This window comes from Myripristis murdjan, chromosome 20 (assembly GCF_902150065.1).
Source record: "Myripristis murdjan chromosome 20, fMyrMur1.1, whole genome shotgun sequence".
Classification (NCBI taxonomy): domain Eukaryota; kingdom Metazoa; phylum Chordata; class Actinopteri; order Holocentriformes; family Holocentridae; genus Myripristis; species Myripristis murdjan.
In genome coordinates, this window is record NC_043999.1 from 1876707 (window position 1) to 1887938 (window position 11232).

General features: G+C 42.6%; 1 protein-coding gene across 1 annotated transcript; it reads left to right on the forward strand.

The window, feature by feature from the left end:
• Positions 1 to 3512: 3512 nt before the first annotated feature.
• Positions 3513 to 10672, forward strand: rheb (Ras homolog, mTORC1 binding). Its single transcript, XM_030079220.1, has 8 exons — positions 3513 to 3603; positions 6265 to 6336; positions 6551 to 6618; positions 7286 to 7368; positions 7672 to 7728; positions 8147 to 8194; positions 8769 to 8850; positions 10185 to 10672. The coding sequence occupies exons 1-8, from the start codon at positions 3552 to 3554 to the stop codon at positions 10278 to 10280; spliced, it is 558 nt and encodes a 185-aa protein (XP_029935080.1). The 5' UTR covers positions 3513 to 3551; the 3' UTR covers positions 10281 to 10672.
• Positions 10673 to 11232: the final 560 nt, after the last annotated feature.

Sequence of the window (11232 nt, forward strand, 5' to 3'; positions counted from 1 at the left end):
GTTTTGTAGGGCTTGATGAGACCTACGTTTTGGCGTTGGTTTGGTGTTTCTATCACATTCCTGTGGGCCGCAGTGGCTGCCTTTGTGTGCCTAGGTGGCGCTACAGAGCCCATTTTTGCACATAGGGGGTCCGTTTGTCCATTTTATCAAATTTTTCATCAAACCTGGCCTGCGTGCTGAATTTGGTGAGTTTTGGAGCATGTTTAGGGGGTCAAATTAAGGGTTATTTAGACGTAATAATAATAAGAAAGGAGAAGAAAAAGAAAAACAAAAAAAAAAACGAAGCAATTACAATAGGGCTTCGCACTGTTCCAGTGCTCGGGCCCTAAAAATAAAACCCACCAGGCCACGTTTTACTACATTGTGCACTAGAAATGTTTGAGTGTTTGCTGTCAGCTGGATCTTTATCTCTGGGTTTTACCTAACATGTGAGTGGAAGAGTGAAAGCCTTTTTTACCGTGAGTGTTTCAGTATAGGGACGTCTGATTGTGCTTAAAAAAATAATGTGGGAGGAGGGCGCCATTGCCTGTCCTGTTAGCGAGTGTTTAAGGTCCAAACTGGGACAGCGGCCAGTTCATAGCCAGGCTTTCTGACCTCTCTCCCTGACAGAACATGGTCCAAAACACAGATCTGCCTCCAAAGCACCAACCCTCTCCAGAGCAGCCAAGACATTTGACATCTTTACCAAAAAAAAAAAAAAAAATCTCCCCAGGGATCAATACAGTATTTCTGATTGTGATTGAATTGTCTGAACCAAGAGGATCAGAGCCAGCCCCTGGCATAAACTTTTCAACATTAAAATTTGTATTTGTATTTTGAATGAGTTAAACAAAGCCACAATAACTGAACCTGGGAAGCTGTCTAGGAAGTAATGAATGTTATGTGTTTATGATTTTAGCTGAAATAGCTGAAATCATTTAAACAAGCTTGTTGATTTCTTACTCTTTGCTAACATGAGTAGGATGCATCATCATTTATGATTCATAAAAGCTACAGTGGGTTTGTTAACTACCAGTGTTTTCTTGCAACATGAAATATTGGTGATTTGGTTTATTATTTGTTATTATATAACAATCTATCAAATGTCCAAACTGCCCCAAAAACTGGACTTATTGCACAGGCTGGTGTTCGGGCTATAGAGTTTTACACCCTCTGTTGGTCGGTCAGAGCTCCGACTCTATGATGTTGTTGCGGGGCTCAGGCCAGGTGCATCAGTCACTGTTCAGATCCTGTAGCACATAACATGACGCCGTGTGAAGACCAACTTGTCGTTAGCTGAAGTGAAACACATGAGATCTGACGGTAACTAGTGCTTGTCAGCCAGCCAACTTGAGCTTATCATGTTTTCTACACATCGTGATTTCCCCAAACTGAATAAATACCTCACACATCAACACAAAACTGCTCTGCTCAATCATGTTGTAACTAGAATATCCACTGGAAAAAAATCATTTTTTCATGGACTGATGGTTACACTTCTTCCGACTTCTCAACTATATATTAACTTATATTAACAGTTAGGCTATATTTAAATATAGCCTACTGCTTCCCAGTGTCGGCTCCAGAGCAAACATCTGTCTTTACATAAACTCACAGGCAGATGTTTTATTTCAGCTGGGGGTGTGTCACTCCAATTTAACATCAGCTCCGATTAATGTGGCTAAGCAGCAAAAGTAAGGACAGTAAGCAGTCACATTAAGGCTGAACAGAGTTATAGAATCACCTTTTCAGGCTGTTATCAATTTACCTCTGAAATAAAGACGACAGTTTTCACAGATGTGTTGATTTATTAAATGTTCATTTCAATGTACAGATGCAAACAAATTGACAAATTAATTAAATCAATGGCCTAGGAAACTCATAAAGACTGAACAAATTAATAACGGTTAATAGGCTAATTAATAACTGATAACATTAACGCATTAATAACAAGAACAAAGTTACAGCCGCTCATCGCTGTGGAAAATCTCACAGGTACTGTCCGTGGTGCTGAATCTGCATCAGCAGGTACTGTCCGTGGTGCTGAATCTGCTGAATCACCTTGTCTTTGGCTGGGGAGGATTTCTCACTTCAAGACACAAAACTCAGAGTGTGTATTCTGGTATCTGGTTCTGCTGGACACTCGACACAACGCGCACGCGGTTGCCACGCAGCTGGTGTGTGCCCCGTATGCCTCTGCATAATGCGCTAAGCAATTCTCCGCAATTTCTGCACATTTTATGGACAGTTTTGTGGTTGTTTGAAATTTTTTAGAAATTTTGACTCTGTGTGTGTGTGTGTGTGTGTGTGTGTGTGTGTGTGTGTGTGTGTGTGTGTGATTTTACATTTTAAAATGATTACATCATTATATTAATAGATGTTATAGCACATATAATTATTGCCAAAAATGTCAAATGTGTAATCATATGAACATGTGATATTGTATATAAGATTTTGTAGCAGGGCTGTAAATTAATGGAAATCTTTCCCTGTAAAGTACAAATAAATTTGTTTAAATAAATTTAAATACAAATCAACGTGCCTTGCCTCACTGACTAAAAGAATAAATAAATAAATAAAATGATAATCCCACCAAAGTTATTATTAAAGTTTGGTATTTTTCATTAGCTCTTTGCCTTTTTTTTTTTTTTTTTTTTTCTCGTGTGTGTTATAATTTTTGTTTTCAATTCAGTTTAGTTTCCTGGGTGGGTTTGCTCGTTTCATTTTAGTTTTTATTGTTTAAAATGTTTAGCTTGAGTTGAGTTTTTATTAGTTGCAGTATTGGGGGGTGTGGTCTGGATGTAAGAAGTTCAGGAGAGATATTACAATCCAAACACTTCTCATCAATCACATCCATCAACAGTACTCTTCTTCTTCTTCTTCTTCTTCTTCTTCTTTCTCCTCCTTAATGTTATATTACTGTCACCTTCACCTTCATTACTGTTTTTTATTTCATTTTTTAAATTTTTGTTTTTAGTTCAGTTTAGTTTCAGTTAGTTCCAGAATGGCTTTGCTCATTTCAGTTTATTTATTTATTCATTTGTTTTTTGTACATGTGTAGTTTTAGTTTCATTTTTATTAGTGTCTGTATTAGTTTTAAATATACTTTAAAAAATATACTTTACTTTATTTTAGTTAGTTTCAGTTATTTTTTTCTCCTAAGTCTAGTTTTTATGTTTATTTCAGATCAGCTAAAATGTTTTTTCCACATGTAGTTGTATGTGTGAGTTTCCTCTCAGTGAACTGTAATAACCTTGACGAGCCGCTGTGTTTACATGCCTGGTCCCGCCCACTCGCTCGCTCTTCCTGGGCTCCCATTGGCTGAGGCGCCGGGACAGAGGCGCGTCCGCGACTCTGATTGGCCCGATGAGCGCGACCGACCACAACAAGGGCGCCGGCGCGGTTTATCCAACCGGAGCGCGCGCTGCCGAGGAAGACCCGCCCCTTTGCGTGTGCGTGGCCAATCAGAGGGGCGCGCTCATGAATAATGCGCGCCGTCCCGCTGCTCGGCGGAGTGATGCGGGAGCGTCGGAGCTGTTCGGGCCGCCCGTCTGGATGCCACATCTAAGACCATGCCGCAGCCCAAATCCCGGAAGATCGCCGTGCTGGGGTACAGGTCGGTGGGTAAGTGGCTCCGCCGGTCCGACCCGGCTCGGCTCGGCGCGACCTGAAGCCGGGCCGCTGCGATTATCACTCATCACGGCCCGAACCCCAACCTCCACACGGCGCGTCGCTCCTGCTCCTCCTGCCCGCCGCACGGAGGAGGAACCACACACACACACACACACACACACACACACACACACACACACACACACACACACACACACACACACACACACACACGGCACCGCGGAGTGTGTCGCAGCCGGAGTCACAGCTCTGCGTTTTGTTTGGGTGCTAATTAGTAAAATGTCAGGATTGGCCCGCGGACAGCCAATCAGAGCGCGCGGGCAGGTGCGGCAGGCCGGAGCGGTGCTGATGCTGCGGCTCGCAGCGTCACCGCATCACGGCAGCATGGCAGCCCGCAGGAGAAACGTGGCCACAACAAAGTAGGCCAGCTCCTCCGCTGCGCCGCTCGTCTCCGGCTGAGCCGCAGCCCGTCCGGACCCGGAGACAGCAGGAACACGGCCTCGTCACAGCCTCATGTTCCTCCTGGACGAGTCATTTAGCCGGTAATCCGGTTCAGAATCCAGCCGTTCTCTCAGCATCCTAGTGATCTTAGATCATTAAGATGCTGTATAAACCGCCTTCCTTTTCTCCATGCATGTCTTCATTAACCCCTTACCATCCCGGCCCTTTCTCAGGCACACTGTAGTGCGGGGCACGAGGTCTTTAAAAATATACTTTATTTTAGCTAGTTTCAGTTATTTTTTTCTCCTTAAGTCTAGTTTTTATGTTTATTTTGGGAGGCGGGGGGAGGGGGGTTATGTTATTATTCTTTTATTTATTCAGAGTGTATGAGGGTTAGAACATTATGATGGGAGTATATGAAGCCATTCCAACGTTCAACTATGTGTCATGAGAAGTTGCAGCAATATTTATGTTGATACCATCTGTTACACAGAGTTGCTGCAAAATGTCACTATTTTTAATGATTGGAAAATTTATAAAAAAAAATTTTTAAAAATCCTCCAAAACCCCACATTAGGACACCAAGACCTTGAGGAACACCACAGAAAAATTCAGGCTTTGATTTGGTGTCAAAACTTTTTGACATTTGCAGATTTTTTTTTTTTTTTTTTTTTTAGTTCAGTTTATTTTGGTCTCAGTTACAATCCATTGGCATTTTCAAAGACTAATAAATTTGTTTGTCAGAGTCTGAAAAGTTGTAGCCAAGGCTTATTGTGCCTACCCTTTTTACATATGTGTTAAGTTACAAACATAACAGTTGCAATATCATAAGATGTCAGGACATATCAGAAAACAATAAGTTATTCAGACACACACACACACACACAAAAAGCGAAATCAAAAGATCAGTAAATACATATTATTTTGATTATGATTATAATAATGATCTATATTTATCTCTTACCATGGATTTATACATTTTTTTTTTTAATTTACTGTTTGAGCTGCAGAGTTTTAATTCATTGTCCAAATTGTTCCATAAAGATATCCCTTTAACTGATACACATTTGCTTTTGATGGTGGTTCTTATTTTGGTGTTTTTGGTGTTTAGATTTATGTCAGAACTGCATTTTGATGGGATGGTGAGCGTTGTGTTGTGTAAACGTGTCAGAAAGTGTCCCTCACTGTCAGTCCAGCTGGAGAAGCAGAGCTCCTCTGAACGGCCTCGCTCTCTAGTTTGTGTGTGTAAAGTCTGATGAGGCTGTGATTCTCCTAGAGGTCACTAGAGGTCATTTTCTCCAGCCACGTCCAGTTTGACAAAAGTCTCTGCCTGCAGTGAAATGGCTGCTATGGGGGCCAACATCATCACACAGGAATCAAATGTGGCTCATTGAATCCACAAGAGTCTCAGCTTTCCAGTCAAAGCAACTGATGCAGCTCCAAGACTGTTTAGGCCCCAGTCTGCACACACACACCATTTTACAACAGGCCACAAGAACACATGTGGACTGCAGGCTTTGGGGCCCAAACTGCATGGGATTAGCAGAAGGTGGGCGTGTCTGCAAAGGGGAGAGAACCCATTTTCATTCAGACACTTGGTTTTTTTTGGGGGTTTTTTTTGGCTGCTGGTCAGAGGAAGACTTTTGAAGGTGTCACTTTGGGTCCTGATCACTTCCCCTCAGAGTTTGGCTTCATTTCCCACCTTTAGGATTCAAAATAATAAACCCAAAAAACAATCAATACATGAATCGGTGTTGAAAATAATCACATCAGTGCAGCTTCAGGCTCCTCTCGGCACCGGCGGACACGTGATCGGCTCGTCGAGGGGGGCGGAGACGCAGCGTTCACTGTCACGCTTTAAAAATACGACCGCTGAGGGTCGTCCTGCAGGCGGGAGCGCGGATCATGTAACTGTGATGTTCAGGGGTCAGATCAGGCCTGGGAAATCAGTCATGCGTCGCCTCCCGCTCTGACCTCTGACAAAAGGCATCGAGCGCAGAGCAACCAGCCCAAAACATCAGCGTTAAACCTGCGGCTGAGGTTTCCTTAATGCACTTGAAGGCATCTCACATGAAGAATGATGCGGCATATTTGCTTCCAGTTCACACAGAGAGAGCAAGTCACACTGGGCTGTTGTTACTCTAATTGAATAAGTGCTGTGTGTGTGTGTGTGTGTGTGTGTGTGTGTGTGTGTGTGCACTCTGTTTCCAGGAAAGTCTTCACTGACCATCCAATTTGTGGAAGGACAGTTCGTCGACTCCTACGACCCCACCATAGAGAACAGTAAGTGCGTGTGTGTGTGTGTGTGTGAGAGAGAGAGAGAGAGAGAGAGAGAGAGAGAGAGATGCTTCAGTCCAACATGATGGACATGACACAGTCTGATCAATTAAATATGTATTGTTGAATTGATCTGTAAATTTTGGCGATGGAAAAACTGTCAGTAATTTCCTGAAATACTCTGTGCGTGCGTGTGTGTGTGTGTGTGTGTGTCTGCCAGCATTCACCAAGACGATCACCGTGAACGGACAGGAGTACAACCTGCAGCTGGTGGACACGGCCGGCCAGGTGAGCTCGCTGGCAGGTAACCAATCACAGAGCAGTGACATCACAGGAGAGGTGATGTCATCGCTCTGTTTACTGGGCAGGAGACAAATACAGAGGAAAGGATGTGTTTTTTTTTTTTTTATTATTATTATAGAAACTGTCTCACCTGCACAGGTGGAAGGAACTGATTACATTTCCTCACAACAACTGAGGAGCTTTTTGTGTACTTTGTACTTTTTGGAGTATTTTTTAAAGGTAATTTGACTTTCTGCTCGAGTTTTGTCCTTCAGTGCATTTAAATGCAGATCCATCACAGAGAGCAGCTGATCAGTGACAGACTGTGGAACCTTTCACAATAAAAGCTCAGTCAGCAGAGATGAGACGAGGAACCTGCTTCTACTTTTAGTCATTTTCCAAATTTCAGAATAAAAGCTGCACCATGAAAAACTGCAACGAGGACCATTTAGACTCAACTGGCAAAAAAACAAAAAAAAAACAAAACAAAACTGTGGAATAATTGAGAACCACGTTGACTCAACTTCCTCACTTCAGTTGAGCGTAATGGCCCTTTAACAGAATGTAGTTTGCAGTGTGTTCTCTGCAGTCAAATGAGTAACAGTACTCCTACTATCTGTGTGTGTGTGTGTGTGTGTGTGTGTGTGTGTGTGTGTGTGTGTGTGTGTTGCAGGATGAGTACTCGATCTTCCCTCAGAGTTACACCATAGACGTGGACGGCTACATCCTCCTCTACTCCGTCACCTCCTACAAAAGGTCGGCTCACTCCTTATTTTGTTTCTTTTGTTCTCATACAACAACAACAACAACAACAACAACAACAACAACAACAACAATAATACAAAATAGTCTTTATAATTTATACAGGACCTTCCCAGTTTGAAGTACATTATGACGACAGTAGTCAGTGCAGTGCTCACTCTGTCTGTCTCTCTGTCTGTCTGTCTCTCTCTCTCTCTCTCCCTCTCTCTCTCTCTCTGTCTGTCTCGCTCTCTGTCTGTCTGTCTCCCTCCCTCTCTCTCTCTGTCTCTCTCTCTCTCTCTGTCTGTCTCTCTGCAGCTTCGAGGTTGTCAGGGTGATCCATGAGAAGCTGCTGGACATGGTGGGAAACGTTCAGTACGTACTACATCTCCCATGATGCCGTGCTGGCCTCCGCTCTGCTCAAACCTCTCGGAGCTGACTGTGTTTTTTTCATCCTCCATGACGCTCATTTGTTAGAGATGTAAAACCAGTAGAGTTTTGAACACGACTGCAGAGTTTCCACTCCAGTTGGCAAATTTAAGCTCACATGAATATTCAAATGACGTGAACGGCCTCAATTCTTCTTCTTTGCTTTATTTGCCACGTGTGTATTTGCGTCACCTGGAGCAGGCCGTCAGATTTCACTGAAACACAACTCTCTGCCTGTCTGTCTGTCTGTCTGTCTGTCTGCCTGCCTGCCTGTCTGTCTGTCTGTCTGTCTGCCTGCCTGTCTGCCTGTCTGTCTGTCTGCCTTTCTGCCTGTCTGTCTGTCTGCCTGTCTGTCTCTCTCCAGAGTGCCGCTCATTTTAGTAGGAAACAAGAAAGACTTGCACATGGAAAGGTATGCTACTACACACACAAACACACACACACACACACACACACACACACACACTGCTGCAGCACACCCTTGGCAGCAGTGTCCACCTATCAGAGATTTAGAGTGTGTGTGAGTGTGTGTGTGTGTGTGTGTGTGTGTGTGTAGAGAGAGAGTCTCGTCTCATTAGTGGGAGAAAAGCCTGGTGATCAGTCAGTGATCAGTGAGCCTGGCAGGTCAGACTCCAGCTCTCAGTTAAAGGGACATTCCACCCAAAACGAATGGAGACTGATTTCCTTTTTTTTTTTTTTTATGCAACTTCATTTATTTGTAAAAAAAAAAAAACAAAAAAAAACTCCATCCACACATCTTCTCTCTTCTTTTCTCTTCTCAATTTTCTCTCTCCTTCTCTTTTCTCATCGTCTCATTTGTTCTCTTCCCGTTTCTTTTCCTTTTTCCATCTATTCATCTTCTCCTCTCCTCTATTCTCCTTTTCTTTTCTTCTTCTCTTCGCTCCTCTTCTTCTCCTTTCTTCTCCCTTATTTTCTTCCCCTCTCTATTCTCTCCTCCTCCTCCTCCTCTCCTCCCTGTTCTGCAGAGTCATCAGTTTCGAGGAGGGGAAGGTTCTTGCTGAGTCATGGAACGCCGCCTTCCTGGAGTCTTCAGCCAAAGAAAACCAGGTGAGCAGCAAAACAACAGAAGAAGTTCGTCCAGTAACCACATTCTATATTTTAATCCCTGCCGTGACTCTGGATCTCCAAAATTCAGTTTTTATTATTTTCAACTCACATCTGTTTTCCACACGTGAAAACAAAAAATTACGACGATGTGTTCAAGTCCTCCTGAAGGTGTGGTTTAAATCAGGATCAGCACTGAGCGGCGAAAAGGAGCCAAATACAAAACAAACAAAGAAATGCAGCAAAGTCAAGTTTTCCACTGTGAATTTAATAAATAAAAATAAATAAATAAATAAATAAATAAAAATAAAAATAAAAAAATAAAAATAAAAATAAAAATAAAAATAAAAAAAATAAATCTTCAGCGGAAATGGAAATATTGGAAATAAACCCATTGTATCTTTAATATTTAATTTATTTGCACAAAAACCCCCCCCAAAAAAAAACAAAAGAGCCGAACAAAACAACAAAAGAAAAAACAAGGCAAGTTGTGCAGGTGGGAATTAACAAGAGAGCGAGACAGACAGACAGACAGACAGACAGACAGACAGATATCTCTACACTGAGACAGAAATATATATCTTTAAAGAAAATATTTAACACAAGTCACAAAATAAATCAAGTAAATCGAAGTAAATCAGTACAAATAATATAAGAAAAAAGAAAAGAACCTTTGCAAACCCTGTGAGATTATTGAAAAATAAAATACAGTGGTCCCTCGTTTATCGCGGGAGTTACGTTCTAAAAATAACCCACAATAGGCGAAATCCGCAAAGTAGTCAGCTTTATTTTTTACAATTATTCTAGATGTTTTAAGGCTGTAAAACCCCTCACTACACACTTTATACACTTTTCTCAGACAGGCATTAACATTTTCTCACTTTTCTCTCTTGTTTAAACTCTCAAAGTTCAAACCTTCGTAGAAAAATAAGTCCAGTATTATAGAATGAGTGCATTCTGTACTGTACAGGAGACACGGCACGGAGGAGATTGATTGACAATGGTCTACAGTCCCTTAGCCAATCAGGACGCAGAACACAATGCGCTGTAAAAAAAAAAAAAAAAAACATGCAAAATTGCACACAAAAAAAATCCGCGAAACTGCGAGGCCGCGAAAGGTGAACCGCGTTATAGCGAGGGACAACTCCTATACCAAAACATATTTATAGACCTTTGACTCTGAACCCTCACAGACTGCATGTATGATGAAGTGAATATCTACAGAACAGAGTATGTATATCGAAAATAGAGGTTTACTCATCAATCGATCATCAATCATCAATCGCTGAGTGCGTTGCCGTGGCAGCCGCATCACTTCCTGTTTCCTGTGTGCCCAGACGGCGGTGGAGGTGTTCAGGAGGATGATCCTGGAGCTGGAGAAGATGGAGGCCGGCCAGCAGGCGCAGGGCCGGACGTCCTGCTCCCTCATGTAGCTTCCAGAGACCCCGTCCCGTTCCGTCCCGTCCCGTCTCTGACCCCCCCCACTCCAACCCTCCCAAGCCCCGCCCACTGCGGCCGACCGCCTCAACAGGCATGCTGGGAAGTGGACGGCGGTGGCTGGTGATGTGACTCTGCCTGATGGGACGTCCCAACAAAGTGCAGTCACAGTCTGGAGGTTCTGCTGAACCGTCGATAAAAAACACAAACCTGAAAAATCAAAATCCCTTCATGTGCCCTCACACGGGGGCGACTCTGAAACCTGGGAAGGCCGATGAAGATGCAGTCGCTTCTTTGTTTGTTTGTTAGGTTTTTTTTGTTTGTTTGTTTGTTTCATTTTTTGTTTGGTTTTGAAAAGCACAGACTCTTCCTCTAAAATCTATTCAAAATAACCTTATTAAATTAAAATTAACACTTTCCTTTGACTTTTTTTAAAAATGTTTGTCCTTTAATGAAAACCTTTTTAAGTGTTTTTATTAGAATTAGAATTAGAATTTAGCTATTTGTTTTATTATTATTATTATTATTATTATTATTAAATTGACAAGCTACTTATCTAAAAAAACAAAACAAAAACAAAAGCATCTTCATGACACAGAGATTTTTTTTTTTCATTGTGAAAGAAATAAAGGGATTTTTGTCCAGAGGGTTCAGAAAAATCTGGAGCTGCAGGTTTTCAGATGGTTTTAAACAGCACACACACACACACACACACCCATCCCTCACAGAGCGTAGAACCCTGTGATGTTCTTCTGTGATCAGACTGAGCTGGTGGCAGCTGTAACGCCGCAGCGCACCACAGGGGGCGCTGACGAGCAGCTCTGCAGGTTGAGGCTGTTTACTCTCTGAATTGACCACAAACAGAAATGTGACACCGTGTCCGTCTGGGGGGGGCGGGGCTTAACAGAGCCTCCCATTGGCTGTCGGACGGCCTGACCTCTGAGCTGC

Excerpts from the sequence above, each read along its gene's own strand:
- rheb (XM_030079220.1), top strand. The coding sequence starts at position 3,552 with ATGCCGCAGCCCAAATCCCGGAAGATCGCCGTGCTGGGGTACAGGTCG. Across the intron at positions 6,337-6,550 it reads CGACCCCACCATAGAGAACA|CATTCACCAAGACGATCACC; the intron begins GTAAGTGCGTGT and ends TGTGTCTGCCAG. Across the intron at positions 7,369-7,671 it reads TCCGTCACCTCCTACAAAAG|CTTCGAGGTTGTCAGGGTGA; the intron begins GTCGGCTCACTC and ends GTCTCTCTGCAG.